The 25,529-nt window shown below is 40.3% G+C and overlaps 1 protein-coding gene across 1 annotated transcript in view; it reads left to right on the top strand.

Annotated features, from left to right (window-relative positions):
• The window catches only part of MED27 (mediator complex subunit 27), a 93,531-nt gene extending 68,245 nt beyond the window's left edge, over nt 1-25,286 (top strand). Inside the window, exons 5-8 of the mRNA XM_084299278.1 lie at nt 6,441-6,548; nt 13,533-13,574; nt 22,162-22,239; nt 24,809-25,286. Coding sequence (XP_084155404.1) covers nt 6,441-6,548; nt 13,533-13,574; nt 22,162-22,239; nt 24,809-24,943 — 363 coding nt within the window. The 3' untranslated portion in view covers nt 24,944-25,286. The remainder of the gene's footprint in view (nt 1-6,440; nt 6,549-13,532; nt 13,575-22,161; nt 22,240-24,808) is intronic.
• Nucleotides 25,287-25,529: the final 243 nt, after the last annotated feature.

Below are 25,529 nucleotides of genomic sequence, written 5' to 3' on the forward strand. Positions count from 1 at the left end.
GGCAGCATTCGGATGCATGTGGAGCATCTGCTCCTAGTGGGCTGGTGCCTGCGCATCCCTCTGGTGACCTGAAGTTACAAGTTGTAAGATGACTGTGGTTAGTATCGTTTTCTAATTAAACTGACCTTTGTGACATCTGCGTTCCAATTAGCGATGACAGCAAACTTCTCACGTGTTAGTGGTTAAATCTCCAGGGGTTTCCAGTAGAGTGTTACTTCTGGAAGTCAGATGTCTCGTCCCTGCAGGGCACCAGAGGCTGTTGGCACTGGGGAATTGGTAACTCCAGAAATCATGGATATCCTGCATGCTTAATGCTAGCGGGGATGAAAGGTAGGCAGGTTTATGACGGGAATGTAACCACTTCTACTGGCTTAAGCTCCTCATTTTAGGCACATGTGGTGAGTCTTCATTTAGGGATTTACTCTCTTGGAGATGCTAGCTAGGTTTTAACAACGCTGCTGGGATGTTCAAGGATGCTTTATGTAACTGGGTCTTGAGGAATCTCTTCTGAACCGGTAGGGAGACTGTCGGGATTGCTGTAGCTCCACAGTTTGTTTCTTTAAGATTGAGGACCAGCATTTAGCAAGCATTTTAAAACAGCATTTGAGGTCACGTATGTGGAGGAAGAAAGTCTTCAATGTGAGCAGGGGGTGGGAATCAAGCTATAAATAGTTTTCCACTTGTCCAGTGCAAGAACCAGGAAGATGGGGAATGTTTTTTTTTGGATGGGAAAGTGAACAAAAGTAGGAAAAAGTAGAGAAAGACCAGACAGCAATGTCCTCAGCTTTGCTCTCTCCCACAGGTTTAATGCACACCAAGGTTGCTGACTAGCCCCAACAATTCGTGGGTCTGTGTTGGTGTTCTTACAGTTTTATATTCTGTAAAATCCCTGTAAAATTCCTGCTGTGCTGTAACACAGAGCACAAGAAGAGGCAGAATCCCTTTTGCCATCCATAGCGGTGCTGGATTAGTGTGACTGATCCATAAGCGTGGCTGGCCATTGGCAAAATCCAGCGTTTAACCTTTGAACAATGCAGTTTGTTCGCTTTATCAGCAGAATGTGCCATGGTACTGAGGGAGAGGATCACCAGCTCATCCTTGGTATGCCAAAATCATTTCAAGTCCTTCATTTATGCTGACGTTTTATCATGCACTCTTGCAATTAGGTTAGATTAATGAAAGGTAAATTCCAGCCCTAACATAAAAAATAAAAAATAATTTAAAAAATCCTTGTAAAGAACCTAATTAGTATGTTTGTTTATTTAGACTCTAATGGCTTAATTGCATCTTATCTTGCTATTTACAAATAGGCATCATTAAAGAATAATGAGCATGTGAGGGAAGGCGCAGCATTCACACCAGCAGCAGATGAGACACGGGGAAAAAACCAACAAACTAGTTGACGACCCGGATGGTGGATTTTAATTATTTTTTTCTTTTAATACAAAACCTTATTTTTCAGTCTATATAAATAGGATCTCCAACCATTCTAGTGATTAGTAAGATAAATGTAGAAGTGGGAGGAAAAGCTTATGGCTGATGGTATCACAAGGAGCAGGTGTCTGGCCTTCTGCTAGTAACATGTACAGCTTGGTTATATCCCTGGTTCGATGTTGCCTTGTTGTTTGCTAAGGTGAATAAAAGCTACGTACAAAGTCATCCTCCTTTTCCTACTAGCAGGGAGGTACCCATGTTAACTGAAAATCATGTTTTCTTTTTTAGCTCTGCAATGCAGAGCATCTGCAGCTCAGATCAGCAGCAAATTCCCTGGGATGCTGAGAGGAAATCTGGAGCTGTGGGAACCTTTTGCCACAAGTGTTGGAGCTCGGTGGTGTTAGCACGCTTTCTCCTAATAGCAAACTTAAATAAATCGGAAGGAAGAATGTTAATGCATTTTTAAAATCGGTTATAAAAGCACTTTTCATTTGCAGTCGGCTTCAATGAGAGGGCAAAATTAAGGGGGGGCTGTTTCAAGCTATTTCCTCCAGGCAGAATTCTGGCAGGGTAAATAAATTCTGATGCTTTTCATTTTGTAAATTAATTTTGGCCCTGGTACTGACTTATTTGGAAAGGTGCTCGCTGCTTTTCCAGTCAGTAAGTGATGTTAACTGGGAACTTTTTTAGCAGTCTTACCAGAAATTATCTAAAGCATTTTCCCTGATGATTCTGGTTCCCTCCCCCATCCTTGGCATGCACTGCCTGTCATATGCTCTTTGAGAGTTATCTTGGTGATAGACAAAATATTTTTAAAACTGGGATATTTCAGGATTTTTATTTTATATATTTTTGTCAGAAAAGCTGCATAATATTGCAGATTTCAATCAGCTGCCTGTCCTACCTTCTTCTGGAGCCTGCTGTTTTAGGAAGCAGGGGCGTTATGAATAACTTAACTGTCTGAATTTAGTACACTTGAGTTAAAAGCAAGTCAGATGTGCATTGTTATTACGCAGACCAAAACAGAAGCTACAGAGGTATTTAACTTGCAACTGTTCCGTTTTCAGCTCACAGAACTGTGGGGCATATTTTTTCATTCATATTAATTGAATTTTAAAGTGACCTTGTACACGTATTGATTTGAATTAAAATTTTCTACATCAAGGACATGTTGGCATATATCCTACAGGCGAAATATTAAAAAGCCAAGTGCTGTCTTAACAGGGTATCGACAGGAGAAGTTGAAATTTAATGGGGAAAAGTTGGCTTAGAAAGGAAATTGTTGCCTTTTTGTCACAATTGAAAGGTATCTTTTCTGTATAATGAAAGAAGCTCCTTGCAGTTGGTATCTGTGGAAGTGCAGGGGCATTTTAGTGCCCATTAAGAAGGGATCAGTCGGGTGAGCCTTGACCCCCAGAAGCAGAGACCTGCGCTACGGGTTCTCAGAGTCAAACTATTCGATTACTTTTTTTATCAGAGCCATTAGTTTTTTATTGCCTTCTTTCAGGTGATCCATAGGGACACAGTTGTATGACTGAAGGTGTAAATTATATTCCATACGTAGATCTCTTTTGAACACAGACTGTGGTTAGCCGTGTTCAGCAGGCACTGAAAGAAAATTGTTTGCTGGAAAACGTGATGTGTAAAAGATGGTTCGAGATGAACAAAAGTGTTGAGTCCTCAAAACAGTTACGAGCCTTGATTATCAGAGGAAAAGACAAAAGGTAACTCGTTTACTGTAGGCACAGAACGTGCTTTACCCAGAGGAAAGCTGTGGAGCATCCTTTTGGCTTCAATGTCTGACTGCATCCTCCAGGCCAGTGCCAGGCTGTTCGTTCTCTGTACTACTTGCCTCGTTCTTTCAGTGCTGTTAAATTGATGAACTCTAATTTCTCTGAGCGATGCTTGCTTTTTCAAAATTGCTTTTTCTGGCAGACTTAACTCACGTACTAATACTCCTTTTGATACAGTCCTGCAACGTTTGTCTGAAAGTCTTCATCTCCCAGCCACTATAAAATCTGTACAACCCCCATGCCGACACGGCAGCAACATAAAACAGAGAGGTTTTTTATTTCAATACCAGACTGCTAATTCAATGCTAATTAGGTCTGCTAATACCGGAGCTCATTCACACAGCCTGGTGCTGACCTGGTTGAAGTTGCAAAGTATTCTGTAGTTTGTATTACCACGATGTCTGGGTGCCCCTACTCCCAGCGCAGGACCCCGTAGCACAAACCATTGTGTAAGTAGTGATTCCAACACGGTGCCTTCCTCAGGGAGCCCACATCTTAAGTGGACATCGAAGGATGGTTTCACACTGCTCCTTCCAGATGTGAGGGACAGGGGAAGGCAACGTAACCCTGCTTATTTGCCATTCAAACAAAGTGGGGGATCCCCAGTTGTCCCAGACCATTTGCAGAATTGGACCTCTCATTACTGCGTGATGGCTGGGAGCTGGGTACCTGTGACACTTCCCAAAAGGGAATCACAGGAAGATGTGGAAACAGATGACATGTAAAAAGGCAATGAGCTAATACAGGAGCATTTGGAAAGGATTTGTGCAGGTAAGTCTTGTTGGGGAGGTTTGAGGCCAGCAGTAAGTATATTCAAGCAAGCTGGAGTGCCAAGCATGGGACTCTTCGGTTTGTTACGTGTGACTACTAATGCTGAGGATTTTCAGGAACATCCCACACAGGCTTCAGAGCAACTTCATCCAATATTTTTTTTTCCCTGCCTGGCAGCAATGTGAGATATCATAAATGCAAAACGTAAGGGAAGAGGAAAAAAAAATGAGCATCCACTGAAGTGTGTGAAGGCAATGAAAATAGAAAATATTATATATAAAGCTGGGTCTGGATTTTTTAGGACTGCCTTTTTGCTCCTCATTAAGAACATTTCTTTTTTTTGTTTAAAATGTCTTTTTTTTTTTTTTTCTCCTTTTAATTTTACTGTGTATGATTGCCCAGAGTCAGTTCTCTCAGTAGGGATATATCCTAGAGAGCTGCCAGGCTTACTAAGGTAGGGGAAAAAAAAATGTTAACTCTAAATGTGCTGACAACTTTTTTTCAAAGTGTCGCCATTTCCTCATCCTACACCTAATTAATCACGCCGTTATAACAAAACTGTCTTTCTGATTCCGGCAGATGATCAGCATTATAGATCAGGCACATCTGGGTCACAACTTTGTATTTTTAACTTAGTTGATGCAGTGGTAGGTGCCGAAATAACTCTGCTCCTTTCCTTGACTTGCAGGCCAGCTAGGTCTTATTGCAGAGTATCCCAGCAAGATTCTACATTTAGATCTAACTTCACAGCACTTGATAGCGTGATAGGGTTGCCTGAGAACCCCAGGTAGTTCCTATGTGTTCGTAAAATCCCAATCTGCAAGAAGAAAGGGATCAGAGTAAACTCTCCATGCTGTCGGCTTAGCTCAGGCCTTGATGCCAGTTACCCTACTTCAGCCTGTAACATCTTTCTTCAAAAATTTACCAGTTCTTCTGACCTGCTTTTCTTCTTCATGTTCTTGCAAAATCATGCCTAGCAGCCTGTCTTCTTGAAGTCTGACGCTGACTTCTTTTCCCTTTCTCCTTTCCATGTCCTGTCTGTTTCTGTCAGCTCGTTTTTGCCTGTTGCTTAGTCTTCTGCCCTGGAGCTGCTTTCTCCACACCCCGTACCAAAGGGATGTCAGCTTTTCTTTTCAGGATCTGTAACCCTGTCCTGCTATATAGTTCATCAAGGTGGAAAAGCAATATTTATAGTGGCTTGGGTAGCTGTTCTGCAAAGTCCTGTGTTCTCACCCCCTTCCTAGCACCATTTCCCCTGCCTCCACTTGCTCCTGGGGTCTTTGTACCAAATTTCCCATCCTCTTGCTTTGGGGAAAAGCTCCTCAGCACGTCAGAGCTGATTTGCTCATTAGATGTAGTCAGCATCGGGTTGAGGTTACTCCTGTTGAAGGCGGGAGGTAGGAGTCATTAGCAGAAATTAAAAGGGAAAAACGCGACAAATCGATAAAGATGCAGATTGAGTGATTTCTTGGGGCGTGGATGTGTCTGCTGAGGTTAGCAGGAAAAAGATGATTGTTACCTCATGTGTTAATGTAAACTGGATGAAAAAATTGAACATGGACAGTAGAAAACGGGCCAGTGCCAGATGGGAAACATTAAAATAAGCTTAAATATTTTTCTGATCTTAGTTTTGTGCTTTTGAGGGTAAGTGAAAACTCTGTAATAATGTCTGTGTAGCAAAACACAAAGACAAAATTCTTATTAGACACATCTTAACAATATTGAAGTGCAGGTTCATCTTTGAATTGTAAATTGATTTTTAGATTAAAATGCCTTCATTATTGTATTTTTGTCAATACTATAATTCAGGCTTATTTCTGTTATATACTGACAGATCACATGTTTTCCATGATACTAGCTTTATTCTTTGCATTTTGCCACTTCTGCAGAAGAAAATTAAACCTTTGAAAATGTAAGATTTTTACTATTGTAGCTGCAGTTGCCCCCGTCCCACTCAGTTTTCTGGGAACTAATTTTACATTTTTATCAGACCTAAAGTGTTTTACATTTAGCTAGTGGCATTCCTTTAAAAGCTAGCATTAGGAGAGTCTGATTCTTCTTTCAAACTTGTTTTTTTCTAAATGGACTTACATTGGAGAATATAAAATACATTGAAACTAATCACATTTTCTCATTGTTTTTGACAAGTTATTGAGTTGTGTTGTTAATAAAATGGAGAGAGTTTCTTGGCAGTGTCATGTCTACACAAGGGAATTCTGTGAATTCATACATTTTTGGTTGCAAATGAATGTTTGTTCTGCACTTTATCGTCTCTCTTCCTCATAATGTGCACAGTGTTTTTAGATCTTTTATTTTGTTCTGTCTATAAAATATTGAAAACCGAAATTGCATCAACTTAAGCTGTTAACTTGATGGTCTTGTGAAGTCAGACACCATTAGCTCTCCTTCAGCTTGTTTTTGTCCTTCTCTTGTTCTTGACAGGTTACCTTAGGAAAAGTGCTAAAAGTGATAGTGGTGATGCGGAGCCTCTTCATTGACCGGACAATAGTAAAAGGCTACAATGAAAACGTCTACACCGAAGATGGCAAGGTAGGTTATTGTACGTCCAGCAACGTTAAATTTTATTTTTACTTGGTATTTAAATGACAGAGAAAAGGAAACCCATCACAAGTGTGCTAGAAACGTAAAACTGTCAAAAGACTTTGCGGATGTTTTGCAAAGTGCTCAGGTTTAAATTTATCATGCTCTGCTTGGATTTTTTCATACCCAAATGTCTGACTTTTTTCTAAGCTCTGATGCCCTTGCTTGAATTTCTAATATATCACCTTAGACCCCAGTTGCCTCATTAATAGTGTCTACTGAGAAAACATTTTTCCAGTGTACCAGCACATCAATAGCCCAAGGTTCAGATTTCTCTTTTGAGAGCCATTGGGAAATCTTGGGCTAGCTTTATGTTCAAGTTGATAAGCTCAGCTATGAGGATCATTGGTAGGTAGTCCTCAGTTTGCTTGTCAGTAATAGCTCATCTTGAGCAGCAGCTGTTAAAAGCAAGAGTTACCTGTTTCCACAAGTGTTTTGTTTCATGAACATTTCGCCCTGCTTGAACCCACAAATTTCTTCCGACTGCACACGCTCCATATGGCTCTCTTTAGCGCATCAGAAGATGTTAATGGGACCTGACGGCCTTCAGCTCAGTTTGTTTCTCTTTTCAGGGTGGAATAGTCTCTTACAGAGACATCCGCCAGGACGCTTCTTTGCCAGTAACAGTACTAAACGCCTCCATGTTGCACATTTTCTCTCTGGAGCTTTCTTTTCTGATTATGAAGCCTATTAAAATACAAAGTTCATTATATCAAGATGAGTACTTGGCACCCATAGGCCATGTTATAATGAGGTGAGACTTTTTTTCCTTTCAGAAGTGATAACTGTGTTTTAGCACACAGACGCACGTTATGTACTGACCCAGAGTTCAGCAGCTCTGAGTCTGAATCTCTGTTCCCCAGAAAAGGCCAGGAGCTGATCTACTGAAGAATATAGCACAGCTGTGTTTCCCAGATGAGAGATCCTCACTCGAAGGGCAGGGGATTGACCTAGGAAGTAGTAAAATAAAAATTGCCTGGTTTTGATTTGCATTATTCAAATATACAGGTTTAAATACCGTTTTGCAGCAGCAGTTGCAGCACACTCCCTGTGCATTAGCATAGAAATGCAGAGTTACAGCACCAGCCCCTCTACCCAAAGTTCTGTTCAGAAGTGAAATGATAGTCTGCCTAAAAAGCACTGACAGTGCTTGATGGATTCCCGTGTCACATTTCATTTGGATGTGCTCCTTTTCTCTGATGAATCCAGTTTCCTTCGAAGCTCTCTTGAAATATAATAATGCTATATATGCTGAAAAGCTGAGTAAAAGAGTTCCTTTGCAAAACTCAGCATCTGGCGTTAGGCTTCTGTTCAGCTCAAGGTTAACTCTCAGGAGAGCTGTACACCTTTTCTCTGCCGTCATTCGAGAGCAGTGCTCACCAAGGATAACTTTGGGCACAGGGCACTAACCTTTGTCTGTTGTCACCGGGGAGCACTTAGCTTCTCCTGAGCATCCGTGCTAACATCTGGCTTGTTTTCTTGCTTTAAGCCAGGCTGCAGAGAGGCTGTTTTCTACCGATTCAGCTTTCAGTGTCCAACGCTAGGTTACGTGACTGCTCCCCAGAGGCTGAGTGAAGCTGTGTCTGTTCAGTGGCAGTTTGCTATTCCACTGGGCCGTCTCAAGGCTTTAGCAAACCTGAAGGTCTGCATTTTAGGTATAAATAGGAACATTTCTTCTGACTTAAGTAGATCTGGAGCTGCAGCCACTTAAATCATGAGTAAATTTGGCTTGGAAGAGTGAATAAATGCGTAGCTTGCTAGTTTTGCCAACTGGAACACATATTGACAAACAGTGGGCTCCCTTTTTTCCGCTAATTAACTACACTGGTAATTGGAGTATAAGAATAAGATTGTGCTCTTGCAATGATTCGCTTTACTTTATTGTGCCTGCTGGGAATGAGCGATTACAGTCAATTGCAAACATAGTCCATTCCAATTCCTTCTCTGTCACAACAGATGCTGCTGGGAAAGTACTCCTGTGAGGCTTCACCATACTACTCTAGCTTCTCTGCTCCCAGCCTGATGTTGGGGAGGAAGCAGTAGCATTGAGAGAGAGACAGAAGGATATGAAAAAGGAGATCAGCAAGTATCTGCTTTAAATAATAAAAATACAGAGAGCTGTCAGCATCACAATAGGAGAGGATTGTTTTTCCTGGGAGCAGTTATACACTAATTGCTGATTTGGGGGTTTGCTTATGTATTTCTAGGGAGCATTTAATAGTTGTAAACAGCAGAAATGAGATTAACTAGGAGGCATCGTACAATATGGCAATTCTGAATCTCCAGTCTTTCCTGTAAGCCACGTTGAAGAAGGGACAGTGGAGTAAGTCCTAGCATCATTGTACTTCTCTACACTTAACTTAATGATGGTCTTTTGAGTAATCCGCCTAAGTCCACAAGTCCAAAGGTCCATTGGGTAAGAAGGGTGAAATTCACTGGGAGGATTTCTCAGAGTGAAGCGGGGCTTGGGGCAGTGCTGTATATTCAGCAATATTCAACCAAAGAAGAAATGGCCATCACTGGGAGACGCAATGATCACAAACAATAAGTGAGAAAAGCGCTGCGAAGCACAGAAGAGGCCATCTGTTTGCTTGTGAGCTAGGGAGGTCATCATTTATCTCTGAAAATACAGCCATTTTAGCTAATTTCGCTTTACTGGGAAGAGAAGGGGAAAGAGGAGTCCAGATAGCAGAGATATTGATGGCCTCTGGTGCATTAGGTAGGCAAATCGAATTAAAACGTGGGAGCTTCTGGTAGTTGGGGAACTGCTCATGGTGGCATCCTGAGGCACAGCTAGCGGCTGCGCAGGAAGCTGACGTTGCATTATCCAGGGTGCTTTAGGTTGTGCTGTACTCGTGCGTTGTGCTGTCTGTGCTGACAGGTACTTATGTGGAGGCTTCACACGGTTTCTGCAGTACTGAAGTCTAGTTAAATTGGTTACTCTCTCTTTCAGATTTACATAATTTTTAAAACAAAGGTGAAAAAATAAAAGGCAGTGTTAAGCTTGCAACGAGTAAAACAAGATTCTGTATTCTGGTATTTTATTTTCAAGCTCTGCTTATACAGACAAAGCATCAGGGTGTCTCTTAAGTGCTTCATATACTTCTCTCGTGAATTATTCACAAACCCTGCAGAATATGTCTTTGCCAGGTTGCCAGCTGCATAACTTAGACAATTTTGGTGACACTTTGCAAAAACAATAGGTGAGATCTGGCAGCCTCTGTCATGTAGTCGGCTCTGCACGCTGACTGTTCTGCAGGCTTCCTTGCTTACCCTACTAACCCGTTGCATCCACCACATACTGATGCATTTTAATTAGCCCTGTAGCTTTAGCAGTGGCACTGTGCCACCCTTAATTTCAAACTTTGACATACTCATTGTGCCATGGAATTTAACCGTGGATAGTAATTAATTACTGAAGTCCTGATTCCTGAATAAATGAAGCTATGCGGCTCACTCTTGCACAGCAGGCAGATCGTCAGCTGATCTGTTAGTATCCCTCATCTGCCAATAAAAAGAAAAATGCATTGGGATTTTTTTTGGCATGATAATTCCCTGCTTTTCTTTGGATCCCTATCCCAAGAACCACCGTGACGGGGTGTATTCGGAGTGAGTACTTAACTTCACTGTCTAGCCAAATTCCTATTTTTGCATCCGTTAGATTGAAGAAACAGAAGTGTCTCTGTTGAATTATCACGTTAAGGAACTTGGGTTATGTTAATGCTATGGCTTCATTAATTACCCCATATCAATAAGAAAAGGCAGCTTTTAGCCTCCTAGCGTAAGAGAGGAAAAGAAATAGTAGTATCAAAGGAAAGCTTCAAAGACAGCCAGAGCTGTCTCTCGGGTAATTTCTGATCCCCACATTCTTTCCACTTCAAAGCTGGATGTGTGTGTGTTTGGGTGAAGGGGGGGCTGAATCCGATTTCTCTAATAAGTGTTGGCACCGGACCTGTTTGATATTAGATGCAGGGAACATTCTGATTTGTTATCGCCTTTGAAATCGTTCAGACGACCTTCAGAAAATGGCCTCTTGTTACTTATGCTGGGGGTGGGTGGGGAGAGTGGGGCGCTGGGAAAGAAAGCCCCAGTTTAATTCACATGCAGAGGATGCCCTGAAATTGTGCTTTCAGCAGTTTTTTAGTTACAAATGTGTGTCTTGATTGAAAGTGAAAAGTTGAAGAATAATAGACCTGTAACGATGCATTCTTTAATCCGCCTCTGCCTTAATCCTCTGTTTCAGGGGAAAAGGTGGGCAGTCATTTAGGATGTCTGCATGTGGTTTGGGGAGAGGGCTTGTGGCTCTTTTTTTTCTTTCTTTAAACTTGGATAACATCATGCCTATAAGAACTATTCATTACTCATGCCTATTCATTACTTTCTCAGCTTTTCAATCTCCTTGTCAACTAATGAACATTCAGAACCTGTTGGGCTCATCTTAATGCAGCATCTGAAGTGGCCTTTTTCTTTTTTTTTCCTTTTTTTTTTGGTCTTGAGTCTAACTGGAGAGGATCACACACTTGGTTTGATCACTAGAGATTAGCAAAACCATATATACATTCCAATTATAGCAACTCTGTCTGCAGTTAAAGCAAGCCTGAAATTACATGAAAACAGTTTAAAAAATATCTGCGTTAATTTTTTTTGTTTGCAAATGTAGGTTTTTGTAATAGGGAAACGAGATGCTGCCTTCCCTATAGGCACAGGTGCATTACAACTGTAAATCAAGCTCGGGTCCAAGTCCTGGCTGTGGGACCCAGAGTATGAGTGGTGTTGGTATTCAGGCAGGTTCTTGAACCCACCTTAAGAGGCAGTAAATGTAAAGTAAATGCAGAGTGCTGAAGGTACATGCCTTAGGGTACTTTTGTCTTCAGCTAGCCTGGAAAAGGCATCGAGACATCAGCTGCCTTTTGTCTCACGGCAAGGTCAGTGGTACTAAGCCATGAAACATCTACACCGAAGTGATGTTTAAAGTCTTTAACATTACCTCCTGTCCAGACTGAGGTCTGGGGACTCGAGAGTCACTTCTGTACCAGTATTCAGAAGGGAGCCACGTAACACTGGTACTCTTAAAGGAGTGGGATCTTCTAGCGTTCTCAACCTTTTTAGCTGTGTGAATTAATTACTTGGGTTCACCATCCTTCTCCCTCTAGTGTATTTCACTCATTTCTTTCATTTCAGGCTCTAACCTTTGTGCCTTTTAGAAGAGTTGTAATTTCAGCTAGCACTTACGCTCACTGTCAAAAATTGGAATTAAAATAATTAGCTGCACTTTATTGTAAAGGAGATGAGTCCAACAAAGTGTCTTTTCTTTAAAATCAATTTCTTTTAAGGTGTAAACTTAGCGGAACATACCATACCCTATTTATTCTCAGAGTTTTACAGTTAGCTTGATTTCTCTTATTTATATTTAATACAAATTTAAATACAAAAATTTAAATACAGCAGATGGAAATGTAATATGTTATTCTGTCATTCCATTAATTGTAAATGCAGGTTTTACATATGTATTTAAGTGTGTTTCTCCAAGAAAGCTAGAACCACTACATGTGTGTATTTCTCAATGATTAAAGATGAATTTGCAATTGGGAACATGTCGTGTGGTCCAGAGGGGGTTTTCTGTGCTTTGGAAGTAACCCAGCAGCAACGAATGAAGCCTGTCATTTTCCATGCCTCTCTCTTAGTGGTACTGTTCTTGGACTTTATTTTTTTTTTTTAAAGATGGGTGTTTTAGATCGCCACACTACAAAGATGTATTTCCCAATCATGAATGGTAAAAGAACAAATTAACTTTTGGTCAGCTTTGTCAGGTTTATGCGGTTGTACTTTTTGCACGTAATATTTGGACCTCTTGTGCATCTTCAAACAAATTTATTATTTCTGGTTTATATTCTTCCAAGTGGCTGACCATGAGAGGGAGATACGAATGTTCCCCTTGTGGGAAAGCATGTGTCAAACAGCATAATCCAGTACTAGAGGAGCTGTACCTGCTTCATAAATGAACTCAATTTTTCTTTCATCTAGGTTAAGATTCCTAAGGTTAATGCTGTAGCAAACACCTTTCCTGGGGGAAGTTTTGTGCACACGAAAATGTTGAGTATAGTGGAATCTGCAGACAAAAGTGATTTGCAAGTCAGGGATTGAAGGAAATTCTTGTTTCCTCCCCCTGCTTTTCTTTGACAGCGTACAAGATCCTCCACAAGGCTGGGCTAAAAGAGCACTAGCACATCAGCTGAATTTTTGTAAAGTGTGATCCCTTTGGTTGTTTAACAAGGGCAGCTTTACCTTCTGGTTTCTGGGGTCAATAACATTTATTACAATTTTGTTCTTTGAGTTCATATGCAGTTGAGCACGCATTTAAGCCATGGATGTGTGCAGTTATTTGCAGTCTTAAATCTCTGTTAGTGTGATTTTTGTCTGCAAATGTAAATGCGGTTTCCTAAGGGATGTTTTATTTAGCCCCAGTAGACCGGTGCTTTGGTTTAATGCAGCTAAATGTTCTTTGTGTCATTTGTAACTGAATCACTTATTCAGACACAAGACAAGCATCAACTTGATAAAAATGCCCTCATTTTAGAAACAAACTGAAACTGATGATTATTTGCATAGATTAGCCACGGCCCCAGACAGATGAAGATTTTGCTGTTTTTAAAGAGAGCACAGTAATTCATCAGGTCTTGTGTATATTGAGATTTTTTTTTAATGAAACTGTGGTGAACTGTGTTCATTTTTTTTGTTGCAAAACAAATGAAATCTTGTCATTATTTCTCAGATTGCAACAGGTAAAGATGATGGGTCAAATTAGTGAACTGAGAAATAAGGCTCCATAACTCTCCTTGCCCTCTCTTTGAATTTGAACAGCTACTTAAATATTTTTTCCTCAGTAATTGCATGTGGTAATATGTAACTCTTTTTCTTTTTCTCCTATTGTAGCTTGACATATGGTCCAAATCCAACTATCAGGTTTTTCAGAAGGTAAGTCCCTCGTCATCTCTCTCTACATAATGCATGTAGAAGGCAGGTGGAGTTTATTTTAAATATCTAGGGCCTTATGGAAAAGAATTCAGAATTTATTCCGTTGTCATTTGTTCTATAACTCTTATCATAACTTGCAAATAAGAGATGTAATCAGTAATCATGGAAAACGGCAAGCAGGAAACAAGGAGACCACTTCTGCTGTTGTTTCGTTTGGATTTATTTCCCATCACAATTCAGCCCGTGGCTTGGAATAGGAAGTTGGAGACTTTACTTCTGTAACTTGAAAATTTCAGGTGAATTTTTCAAGTACTCTTTTTCATTTTAAATCTTTTGTGGAGTGGGAGGATCGGGTTGTTTTGAATTTTATTTTTTTGCTTTCATTCTCTGTAGTTACCCCTCTCTCCTGGGGACTTGATTTTAATAAATTTGTAAACTCACATTCCAAAACAAGTTTGTAAATTTTTTACACTGTGCTGTTTTGGCTATTTCTCTTCTCATGATGGTTTAAGCAAAAGGAATGACTTACTTTATGGAACGGCATTCTCTTTAGTTAGGAAAGACTGAGAGTAGGAGCAATAAATATGAAACTACTAGGAAGGCAAAGATGTTTTTTGGATAGATCTGTATCTTGCTATTTTCCAGGCAGGTAGGAGAAGATTTCTCTTTGAAGGCCTCTTGTCAGAATGCTGTAAGTTCAGATTGATCCGGGGTTAAATTCCAATTTCCTTACCTTCAAGCCACAGTTCAAGGCTCCTGAGTCTCCAGTCAGCGTGCTGTCTTCCTTTCATCTACTTTTGTAGTTTATGTAACAAATATGGGTCAGGGACTCTAAAGGGCATAAAAGCAGGGGTCAAAAGTATGGTATATTGACTGCATTTGTGCATCTTTCTCCCAAGACTTCAGATTCAGTCAGAAGTGAAGATGTTTGACCTATGGTATTAGCGTGCTAGAGATCAAAGGACAGCTTTTGGGGAAGGTGGTTGCTATTCCTCTCTGCCTAGCATTAAAGCAGAATTTTGCTGTAGTTGATTCTTTACTCCAGAGATTAGTGGATTAAATATTCTTTTTTTTTTTTTTTTCTCGCTCCTCAAAAATATTTTGTCAAGTAGGGTAATCCAGAGGGAAGTAAAACAGCGTAAATCTTAGTAAATTGTTTATCGGTATGCTTTTAAGTAATTTTTGCAATAGAATAAATTTAAGACACTGTAATTAAGTGCATCATCTCAATTTCCCCATGTGTGTTTTAGGTTATACTTTCATTTGGGTTTAAGATTGTCTTCCTGGATGTTTTAGTTTTGACTAACTTGGATTTGAGATAAGTGATAATAAATCTTGAAGGTTTTGATTGCATAACTTTGTCCATACAAAAAATAAGTGTAGAGTAAATGTACAAGTTTGCTTAGGAGCCCAAGTTAAGGACTCAGGGAGCATAAGTACATAGAGTAATAATTTCTTCTTCAGCTCCAGGCAAGGGTCTTCAGATCAAAACTGAGAGAGGTCAGTAAGAAAATGTGAAATGCTTCTGTTACTGCTGCCTGTGTGGCTGCTTTTTGGATACATATGAATTTATTCTCTAGTTGTATTTAAAACACTAATTTCAATAAAATGCTTTGGATGGCAACTTAAAAATATATCAAGCAAAGATGCATTTTAATTATGGTCTGTGTACACATCTCTAAGTATATAAAATAAGTGGCTGTTCTGTTCCTAATTCTCTAAAATAAGGTGACCTGAGTACAAGTTCCTGTTTTCCAGTTCTCTCTTGCTAAATAATACCAAATACATTAATATTTCCATCACCCCCCCCGAAAAAAAAGGAAAGAAACTGCAGGAGAAAAGGTTGCCTTTAACAGGTGCAGGAGCTGCCTGTGCTTTTACAGCTTGTGTTCCCGGCTCTGTCATTGTGTTACCTTGGGCAACTTCACCTCTCTTCGGATCGGATTTCTGCATCCCTTCAGTTGGGGTAATACTTGCTGACTTCACAGGAGCTAGTGCTGAATTAGTTGCACTGTGCTCTCAGATCCTCGCATGAAAAATGGGATAAAAATGCAAGGTGATGGTACTTTCTAATCAATAGATTCGGCATTATTGAGCTGATAGTTAAATAAGTTAAAGCTAGGACTGAAGTTTTCAAACAGAAAACGCCGTGGTCCAGCATAGTAAGTTCCTCTCTGTGGTGTTGGGTTTCGTTTGATTTTCTCTTTATCCTCTGAAGCTGCACTTGTGTCCATTTATACAGCCCTGGAATAGCAGTTCAGCCGTAGCAAAATAGAGGAAATGGTTAAAACAGAGAAAATCTTATATTCTGTTAGCATTGTAGTACTGACGGATCTTCAGAACAAATGTTTTCATGCCACTAAAAATCATCAGTAGCTGTATCAGAGTATAGCTGAACATTCTTGAGCTGTTTTTCTGGTGCCAGTCAGCAGTACGGCTTTGTGGATAACGCTACGTGCGAGCGCTGTGCCCAGAAGGAAGGATATGGATGAGTTGCTCTTGCCACCGAGGAGCCCGGGCAGCCCTTTCAGCTCCGCCGCCTTTAAATGCTGCAAAATCAATCATCGCTCTGAAGGGCAGGGACGTTTCTCTTTAAAAGCCACACCAAGTTCTCAAACTCTGTCTTCAATGATAATGCAACAACATCTGGAGCTCACAAGATACCTGTCTGTGGTAGCTGCGAGCCTGTCAAAATCTCCCAGGGCTGCAGGATGACTTTCTAGGTTAAGGACTAGAGACCTCTGATCTTCAATCCAACCCTGTCAAACGATGCTAAATTTGTCCTGACTTTTGTTTGCAAACGTTGGCTGTGTCAGCAAGCCTTTTCTCTCGCTCCTTATTAGTCAGGATACCCGGGTGTGTATAATTTGATGGGGGACAGCTCCCAGAGGGCCCATTACTGTTAGCGTACGGTCATTTTCCGCGTTCCCTGGAGTCTTCTTGAGTCTGGTCGCGGGGTGAGTAAGCTTCGTAGCTATTGAATCCACCAGCAGGGTTAGATTCAGAGAATGGAGCTGAGAAATAAGAGAGGGGAGGCTGAAAGGGCAAAAGCACAAGGAGCAATGAAAAGGTTTTCAGACTGCCATATTTGTCTGACATTTAAACTCTGCAGGAATAGCAACTGTTTTCATCTTAAACCTCCTTATTCTAGCACCTTGCATGTCTTGGTCCACTGGCACAAGAGGAGGAACAAATAGGAAATCGGGAAGTATTTGGGGGCTTAAATCTTAGTGGGAGGAAAAATGTGTGTGAGGACTGCACGATTCCAGTCATTGTGCAGAAAGCTTAAATATATATATATAGATTGTGGAGAAAGGTGCACTACTTGTGAATTTGCATTCAAAAAAAAATAAATGTAGAATAGTGGAACTGCTCTGAATGGATCAAAGCTGTGTAACTGGGGAAACGGAGTCAAGCATTAATTGTTCAGTTTGTCAAGCTGCTCAGGAAGAGCAGCACAGTGTTTCTTGCTATGCAGTACGATCAGTTGGGCTGCTTGAGTCATATACATACGTCTGTTTCTTGCTGATCTCGAGTCCCTTTCTTAATTTCACCTAAGTGGTTTCTCATTTTAGCGTGCCACCGACTGCTCTCTGTTGGGACTGACACTCCTCTTCCCGAGTCACATTTTAACCTAAACTTTGAGCAGCTTTGTGCCTCCCCAGCTCTTTGTGAGACGTGCGATCCCAAACTCAGAGCACAATTTCCACCACTGCAAGGGCATATAAGTATTGTAATGTATGAAGATGTATTCTTGTCAATAATCTCAGAATAAAATCACATGCGGGATGAATGCATGCATGAGACAGCTATCGGGCTATTGATACGTCTGCTCAAGGAGAGGAGATGGGCTGGTCCAGGGTCACCTGCGGGACTGCTCCTTCGCATGGTAGCAGTTTGGCTTTGTTCAAAGACCTGCTTAGGTGGAAAAAAATCATCTCTGCTCCAGTCCAAATAAGCAGAACAAGCAAAATAAAAACTTAAACACTGGGAGCTCTGAAAACAGCTAAGAAATCCAATGCTTCAGAAAAGCCTGGTAGTGTTTTACTGAATTAGGAGTGGGGAAAGGTGTGTAAAGGATTTTTGTGGCGTTCGTCAGTGCTCGTTTGTGGAGGGACCATTTATCATCCTTCCAGAGTGCCTCCGAGGCACTGAGTGGGTTTTGTGCTCTCCTGATTCCCTCCAGAGAGACTAAAACGTGTTCCTGGAGAGAAGATTGAATAATGGGAATCCTTGGAAATGAACAAAGGCACTCGTGCAGTTTTCCACAGTATAAAAGGTCTAAACAGTAATAAAATAGTATGGTTTTTTATTCTTTTAGTGCTCTGATTATCCCCTAGAACTCATTGCCATAGGCTGACGTTAAGGTCACGAACCTAGCAGGGTTTACAAAAAAAATTAAAAAAAAAAACTTTCTGGGGATTTAGAGAATCCCTTTATATTAGATTGAGTCCTCAATGCGGTACTGGAGGAAATAAACCAATAAGTAAGTTGCGAGGAAAGTTGTGCTTCTTAGAGGAAGTTTTGCACCTCCTCTTGCAAAAGCAGAGCCAATAGCAATGAGAAAGTATTAGAACAGAGACAGCTTCTTTAGTTTAGCCATGTGATGATGTGATTCTTACTTTTCTGTTTTAGTTTTTCGGCCAGCTCTAGCTTCATACGTCTGTGGAACTCACCTAATCTACGGAGGAGAAATGCCGTACCCCAGGTCCTTGATTTTGTGCCTCTTAAGGCAATTAGAGGAAGCACTTGTTCAGCTTTCCCAGCCTGTGAATTGTAGGATATTCTTGAATGAATTTTCCCCGTTGGAGATGTATGACTAACAGCATTTGTCAAGGCCCAATAATGCCATTTTTGGACAGCTCGTTGCAGCACAGCTCCGCTAGCAAGCGGGCAGGGAAATGCTATAGAAACGTCTGGCGTGGGCTCGGTTGAGACAAATAATGGGGATTTCGCTTGCTGCCCACTGCTGTGTGCTGCTCTCCCGAGCTATTTATAACCTGGGGAGCGAGCAAGCCCAGCAGCCGGCTGCACGAGCAGGGCAGGAGCACGCGGCTTCACCACCGCCACCTCCACGGGGAGCATCTCGCAGCAAGTGCAGGGGGGGCGAGCAGGGGAGATGGCATTTGAACAAAGTCACAATAAGATTGGGTATCAGCCTGCTTTGTATTCCCTCTAGATGAGGGAGTAGAGATGGGCTTAAGGAATGCACGATTCTAATCGGCTTGGTAACAAAAATGAGAAAAATATCTCCTGACTATTAGGAAAGAACAATTCCTTGTTCCAACTGAAAGCAAGACTGTGCCTCGCTAAAGCAGAACCACTTCATACAGCCCAAAACAGCTTAGGTTTGTTTAGAGGTGAAGACCGAATTTTTTTTTTCTTGTAAATGAAGTTTTTTCCTCCATCTGACAGTGGGAGCATGCTTAGTTAAGCAACAGCTATTTTATTTAGCAAAATTGTGGCTTCAGTAGATTGCCTTTTTTCTTTTTTTTTTTCTTTTAGCAAAAATGTCAGGTGCTTTTCAATATATGAATTGTGAGATATTGAGTTTTTCTGCAGCATCACTTGAAAATCTATTTCAAGGTCCAGAGCAACAGCTATCCTAATCAATTTGTACTTTTCTGAATATGCTCCTCTATAGAGAGAGGTAGAATTAAAAAGTGACTGATAGTTTAGATAGCAGTAGGTAGGATATAGCAATGAAAGTGAGGTTAATAAAATAAAGTCCTGAAATGCACAAGATGTCATCCTACACCCAGAATAAATTCGTTTGTGATTCCAGCTTGGCTGGAAGAAAAAATGTGTCCCTTAACTGAGCTGGCACGTATGCAGTTTGTTTTGCTTTGCTTTGGTGTGAAATCATATTCTCATTACTAGAACTCAGGATCGATTTTTTTTTTTTTTTTAAAGAATTATTTTATTATTTAAAAAAAAAAAGTTGGACTATTTATGCTTTCTCTCATCATCTCTGTAATCTTGGGGGACAGAGGTTTTAATTCTTCCTTCCCTGCCAAGCACTGTCCAGTTTTGTCATTTCTCTTTTCTCTTCTCTTTGCCATCACGTTGTGTGCTGCTTTCACTGGGGGGGGGTTCGTTTCCCTACTCCTCTTCCTCAGATTTGACACCCACTTTGATCCGTTTCAGAAGCACTGTATAAGCAGTTGCTTATGGTAGAAATCGCCTCCTTTTTGTTCAGAAAACGTGATTAGTGTTCTAGTAATGCTGGTGTGGCTTTTATCTCCCTGTGGAATCTCATTAGCTTTACCTTACAATGGGAACAGCATATGTGCAACATTGCCAAAGTGGCCATTCCGTTTAAATTTGTTAATAACAGTATTTTTTTTAGCAACTTTCCACATCTTCAATGCCAAGAGAAAACAACTTTGTTGTTCAGGGGAAAAAAAATACAGTTCGTTAGAAGTAGAAATAGAGCAGAAGGAGAGCGGCTGCTCATAAATATCCTCAGAACTTTCTATTCTTTGACATGTCTGGTGTTATCCTATAAAAACAGCATCTTAAAAGAAAAAAAAAAATCACATAACTAGTAGGACTTGGATTACAGTCGTTTCTAAACACCACATGAGATGTTTGAAAGAAATGACTGGTTTGTGTTACGCTGTACTATTAATGTAGTTAATCGTGTTATTTCTGGGTTTGTGTGTGTGTGTGTGTTTGGCATATAAAGAGCTTCAGCAGGTTGAGGTCCATTTTGTGAACGTTTTCCCAGAAGTTTTACCTTGCAAATGCCAGAATCAGCTGTCCTTGCACTTGCTGGAGCTGCCTTAGGAGTGAGGCGTGTGTGTGAATGCTGGGGAGCAGAATCTGTTTCTAAAATTGCAGTGTAACTTAAAACTGCAGGATAGACTGTGTTCATCTCGTGTTCCGCGGAGGAAGTTTGTATGGTTAGAGCCTGTCTGTATGGGGATTTTCAGGAATATATCTTTTACAGATTCACCTCCCTGAATAGATTCATGCGTGAGCCTCTCTACAATGAAATTTTCAGCGCTTCAGCACAATTCACTTTGCTGAATTAGACTAAATACAGATTAGGAACAAGTGGAGTTACTTGGGAACAGCAAATGTAATTTCAGTTCACACTTTCTTACTCAGAATTTACTGTACTATGCAGACGTGCCCTGGAAAATAGAACGACAACACCTGAGAAGAACACCTCGTCTCTTTATTAATTACTGATGAGGACCATAAATAGATTTACAAGTTACGACATGAGAAAGAGCTACTGGGGTCGTGTTGTCTGAGATCTTTGTAGGTGCAGCCCAAAGAATTTTGCCAATAATTTCTGCCTGAAGCTGGTAACTTCTGTGAAGAAGCAAGCTGTTGAGTGTGATAATATTTTGGGAAGCTCTAAAAGTACAGCTGGCAGGCTGGGCACTGCTGGTGAATTTGTATCAGAGCTGTTCAGAAACTGCCCTCCTTCAGAATCATTATTAAATGGTAGTGATTTAAAAAAAAAAAAAAAAAAAAAAAAGAAGGAAAAACCAAACTATTGAACAATTTGTTAGTTGTACTGATTTTTTTTTTTTTTAATTATTGTTGTAGTTACAAATTTACATTTTATTTGTATTCTGTCTAGCTGTAATTCCCAGATGTAAGATCTTGTTATGGCTCTGTCTGGTAGATTAAAAAGCTTTCTATCAGGAATCTTTTACTAATGCAAGTAGTTATGAGCCATAATCATATTAATTGATTCCTGTTTTCAGAGGAAATGAGAGCTCGATTCCTATTTGTTCAGCGTAAGCAACCTGAAATAGAACTACAAGATTTAAATCTTTCAAGTGTTCTCATGAAATTGAAGAGGAGTGTCCTCACTCTTTCATTAAAATGCAGTTTCAAGTGAGGTTATTTTACTTTGTTTTCCTCATCCTTTTCTTTTTTCTCTTCTCTTTTCCTTTTTTTTTCCCCTCCAATAAAGAAGTCCAACCCCAAAACTTTTTTTTTTTTTTTTTACGGAAGTCTTGACCTCTGCCAGAACTATCTAATTTAGCTTCATTATTGTCATTTTTTTGTTGTTTTGTTGAGCAGTTCAACATATGTTGAAGTGAAAAATGGGAACATAGAAAAGCAAAGTGCTTTCCACTGATACTGTGTGTTCAGTGACTTTGCTTGTTTATGATTTCACAGAATACGTGGGATTTCAATCACAAAGGTATAGGTTCTGCTCTTATGCTATAGGCATTTGTAAGTTAGATGAATTACTTGCTATAGATGCTTTTAACATGGAACAGGTTCTCTTCTTGACAAGTCTGTCCTTTTAACAGCGATAGAGACACTATTAGGTTTTGTCATGTTTTTGAATTTCCACAGGCGTTCTGATCTTGCTGTGTGCATATGAAGTTAGTTATCTAGATTGCTTTAGCTGATTCTTGTATGAAGTTGGCTGCAGGAATGGAAGCTAGCTGGAGAAAGCTATCCAAAATTACTCTAAGAATGTCTTCACAGTCACGTAGTCAGTCCCTGGTTTGCTGCCTCCCCGTGGAATTTATGCTGCTTTTTCTTCACATTAGCACTTAATTTGTCAGCAATGCAGAATAAATAAGGCCTCTTCTCCTTTTGTCTGGTACAGGTGACGGATCACGCGACCACTGCTCTGCTGCACTACCAGCTGCCTCAGATGCCCGACGTGGTAGTCAGGTCTTTCATGGTAAGTGTGGTTGAAGAAACATACTACCAAACAGGCTGCAGCTTGCTGGCAGTGAATGGCACGAGGCGGTTGTGATGCATTTATAATTTCAGCTGTTTAAGTAAGCTAGACAGTAGAGATTGACTGTAATTCTTTATCTCATACCTGGACAAGGATGAAAAATCTCAATACCATGGGGTAATTGTGAAGGTTGAGCTTTATACAGTTACTCTTATCATAGCTCTCAGTATTTGCTCAGTGGTTCCTATTTACAAAGCTACTCTGGGTCATCTCTAAAGATAGCAGAAAAAAACCTTCTTAGACAAACTCTTTGTTATGGACCAGCTCTTTCACACTGCTCTTGCTGTGCGAGGAGTCAATTTCTGGACGTGAGAAGTCAGCTTCAATGCAAGCTCCTCAATAAGAGCAAACTCCCATTTAGTGTATTCCAGCTGAGCCAGCCTGCTTGTCAGTGTGCCAGTACGGCTTGTGGGGAGAGTTACTGGGTGAGTGGGGAGGCAGAGGCAGGAACGTCGTCAGGAAGAGACCATTTTGCTGCATCCACCTTCAGCCCAAACCTAGTTCCATAAGGAATTGCAACGACTTACTCAGTGTTGCAGCAGGTGGTTTTTGGAACTGAGGAAATGCTCACTGAGGTACTCCACTCTTTCCTTACTGAATAAAATTAATGAAAACTACTCTACTTTCACATGCAGTTTTAAGTTTATCACTTTAATTCTGCTTGTATTTAGGTTTTTATTTGTGAAATAAACTTGTGTACAAGCAGTCCTGTTAGAGGGTGAGAACAAGGGTTTATGATTTGGAATTCCTTCAGAATTTTGGCAAATAACGCTGTTGCTGTTCTCTCCACTGCAGTCTCCACTGCAAAGGAGGCTTTGAGGAGAGACTTTTTCTGCTCTTCAGACTTTTTAGTTCAGCTATTGCATTACCCCTTCACTTGGAGCAATGTAATTGAGACTTTGTAAAAACGAACATCTAATTTTGCCATTCACAATCTGTAGGTGTGTAAGATAGCATCGGTTCTTTTATGTCTTTCATTTCCAATGTGTGATTTCAGGTCAGATTCGCTTACCTGCTGTGCTTGTTTCTTTGTTTATTTAATAAAAAGGCCACGAAGATGAGAGATCACGGAAGTCTTTTCTCTTAGAGTGCATCTTAAAATGGGTTTTGAAAGGTGAAAACAACTCTTACTGGTCAAATTCATGTTCCAACATGTGTCTGAAAATTAATGTTTAATAGAATGGGTAGCACGTTTGTTTAAGCCATGAGCCTGCCTTATTGATTTGATAAAACAGTACTAAAAATTTTAACAAAGCAAAACCAGATGTACAACCAAAGTGTCAATAAATTAGTCCTTTCAGCTGTCAGTTGAGCAATCCACATGACAGGATGTAGTGAAGCCCTGATTTTCCAATGGCAATGGAGAAGAATTTTTTTTTTTCTTTCAACAGATGTCTTAAGCGCACAATTCAACTTCATTTACCTATTTTTGTGTCGCAGTTCAGAAAATTCGATCTCTCTGTTGTGCAAGCAGAGTCCATCCAAGCTGAAGTAAATAACAGCAATTTACTTGTAGTGTTCTGTTGCCCTTGTCCCCATATTTACTGCTAAACCCATGGAAGATCCAGTTCTTCTGGAGGAGAGTTATTGACGGCCAAAGGTTTGGTTGCTATAGAGAAGGCTCTGATGAAGATGGAAGGATTTGTTTCAATAAACTCAGCTGACCTCTTCTTCAGGGAACAATTTTCTCTTATCGATGTAATTCAATAGGACTTTAAATGACAAGATTCATGTGCATCCTTCACAGTATAAATCTGCTGGTCTAGGTATTTTTTAGTTGCGTATCTCCTTGAGTTTGGAATTGAGTTATGTAATGCTTATTGTTATGTATGACAATGGGAAAAAACACTTGAGAGGCAAGAGCTTTACCTAGAACACCTGTACTTGCTGTTTGTAGTTCAGCAGTTGCCTTTTTCTGTGTATATATTTATATCACTGAATATATATATATATATATCAGCATAATCAGATTTAAAATCATTGAGTATTTTTATGACCAGTGAGTATTGATCTTAAAATTGCATTAGGGAGGAAGTTAGTTAGCTTGCTGTGAAAGTGCTTGTATCTTCAGCTATTAAGAGTTCAGACTGTTGCAGAACGTTTGCAGTGGGGGTGTGATAGATGCTCATAGGAAGAGACAAACCAATATTCAGTTGAAGAAGGTACCCATCAAGAACAATTAAATTCCAGTAGAAATATGAGGAGCAGGAGAACATTTGCCTTCTGCAAAGATACTCTAGCTGCAAAAACCTCCTGCTCAGAGTGTGTGAATTGCTGTTAGCAAATTTGCTTAAGTGACTAAAAAGGCAAAATATTTAATAAGTGAGAATTCAGCTATATGGTGACCTTGTAATCTTCTGCATATTTCTGTTTATAAAATCACTGTGTACCTCACTGGGGCCTTGCCAAAGCACTTTCTCTGTCCTTGGGATCACTGCTTGACAAGAATGATGACATAGGGGAATGTCCACATCCAGTTTTCTTAATTTCTCTCCCTTTTTCCTTTTAGACCTGGTTAAGAAGTTACATAAAGCTGTTCCAGGCTCCGTGCCAGCGCTGCGGGAAGTTTCTGCAGGATGGCCTGCCGCCCACGTGGAGGGATTTCCGAACACTTGAAGCCTTTCATGACACTTGCAGGCAATAGTAGCACAGCCCAGCAGTTGGCATGTGGGGAGAGAACTATGTCATGGCTGGAAAGAGAGCTGCTGGTTTAATTGCTGGTTCTATTTCTGGCCCTTTCATCCTGTACTAAATACTGGGGTTGCACTAATACATTTTACTATTTAAAAGTCCTCGCATGGCAAGGCAGATGTGAGTCTGATGTATTTTGGAGAAGATGGTAAAGATCTATATGTGATTTCTTGATGCTTCTCAGCTGAAATGAATCTGTGGAGATCTGATAGTAATGATCTTTATCCTAAATGTTAAGGAAAATATCCATGTACAGTTCGTGTTTTGAAACAGAATTTACGGTGTTGAAATCTTTTGTAAGCTTGAAATAAATTTTGTATTCCAGAACTTGTGCTATTTATTTCATTATTTGATTAGCAGAATCCTTGGGTCTGGTGTGAAGTTTTTAAAGCTGAAGACAAACTGGAAACATTAAAACATGAATGCTGATATGATAGGGTTTTGTTGTTGTTGCAAGGCTGCTTATCTGTGCTGGTCTTTTTCTGGATGAGATGATGGTGTTGATTAAACATGGAATTTCAAAGGCATGTGGCAGCTTG

Source organism: Netta rufina (genome assembly GCF_964035555.1).
Source record: "Netta rufina genome assembly, chromosome: 20".
NCBI lineage: Eukaryota > Metazoa > Chordata > Aves > Anseriformes > Anatidae > Netta > Netta rufina.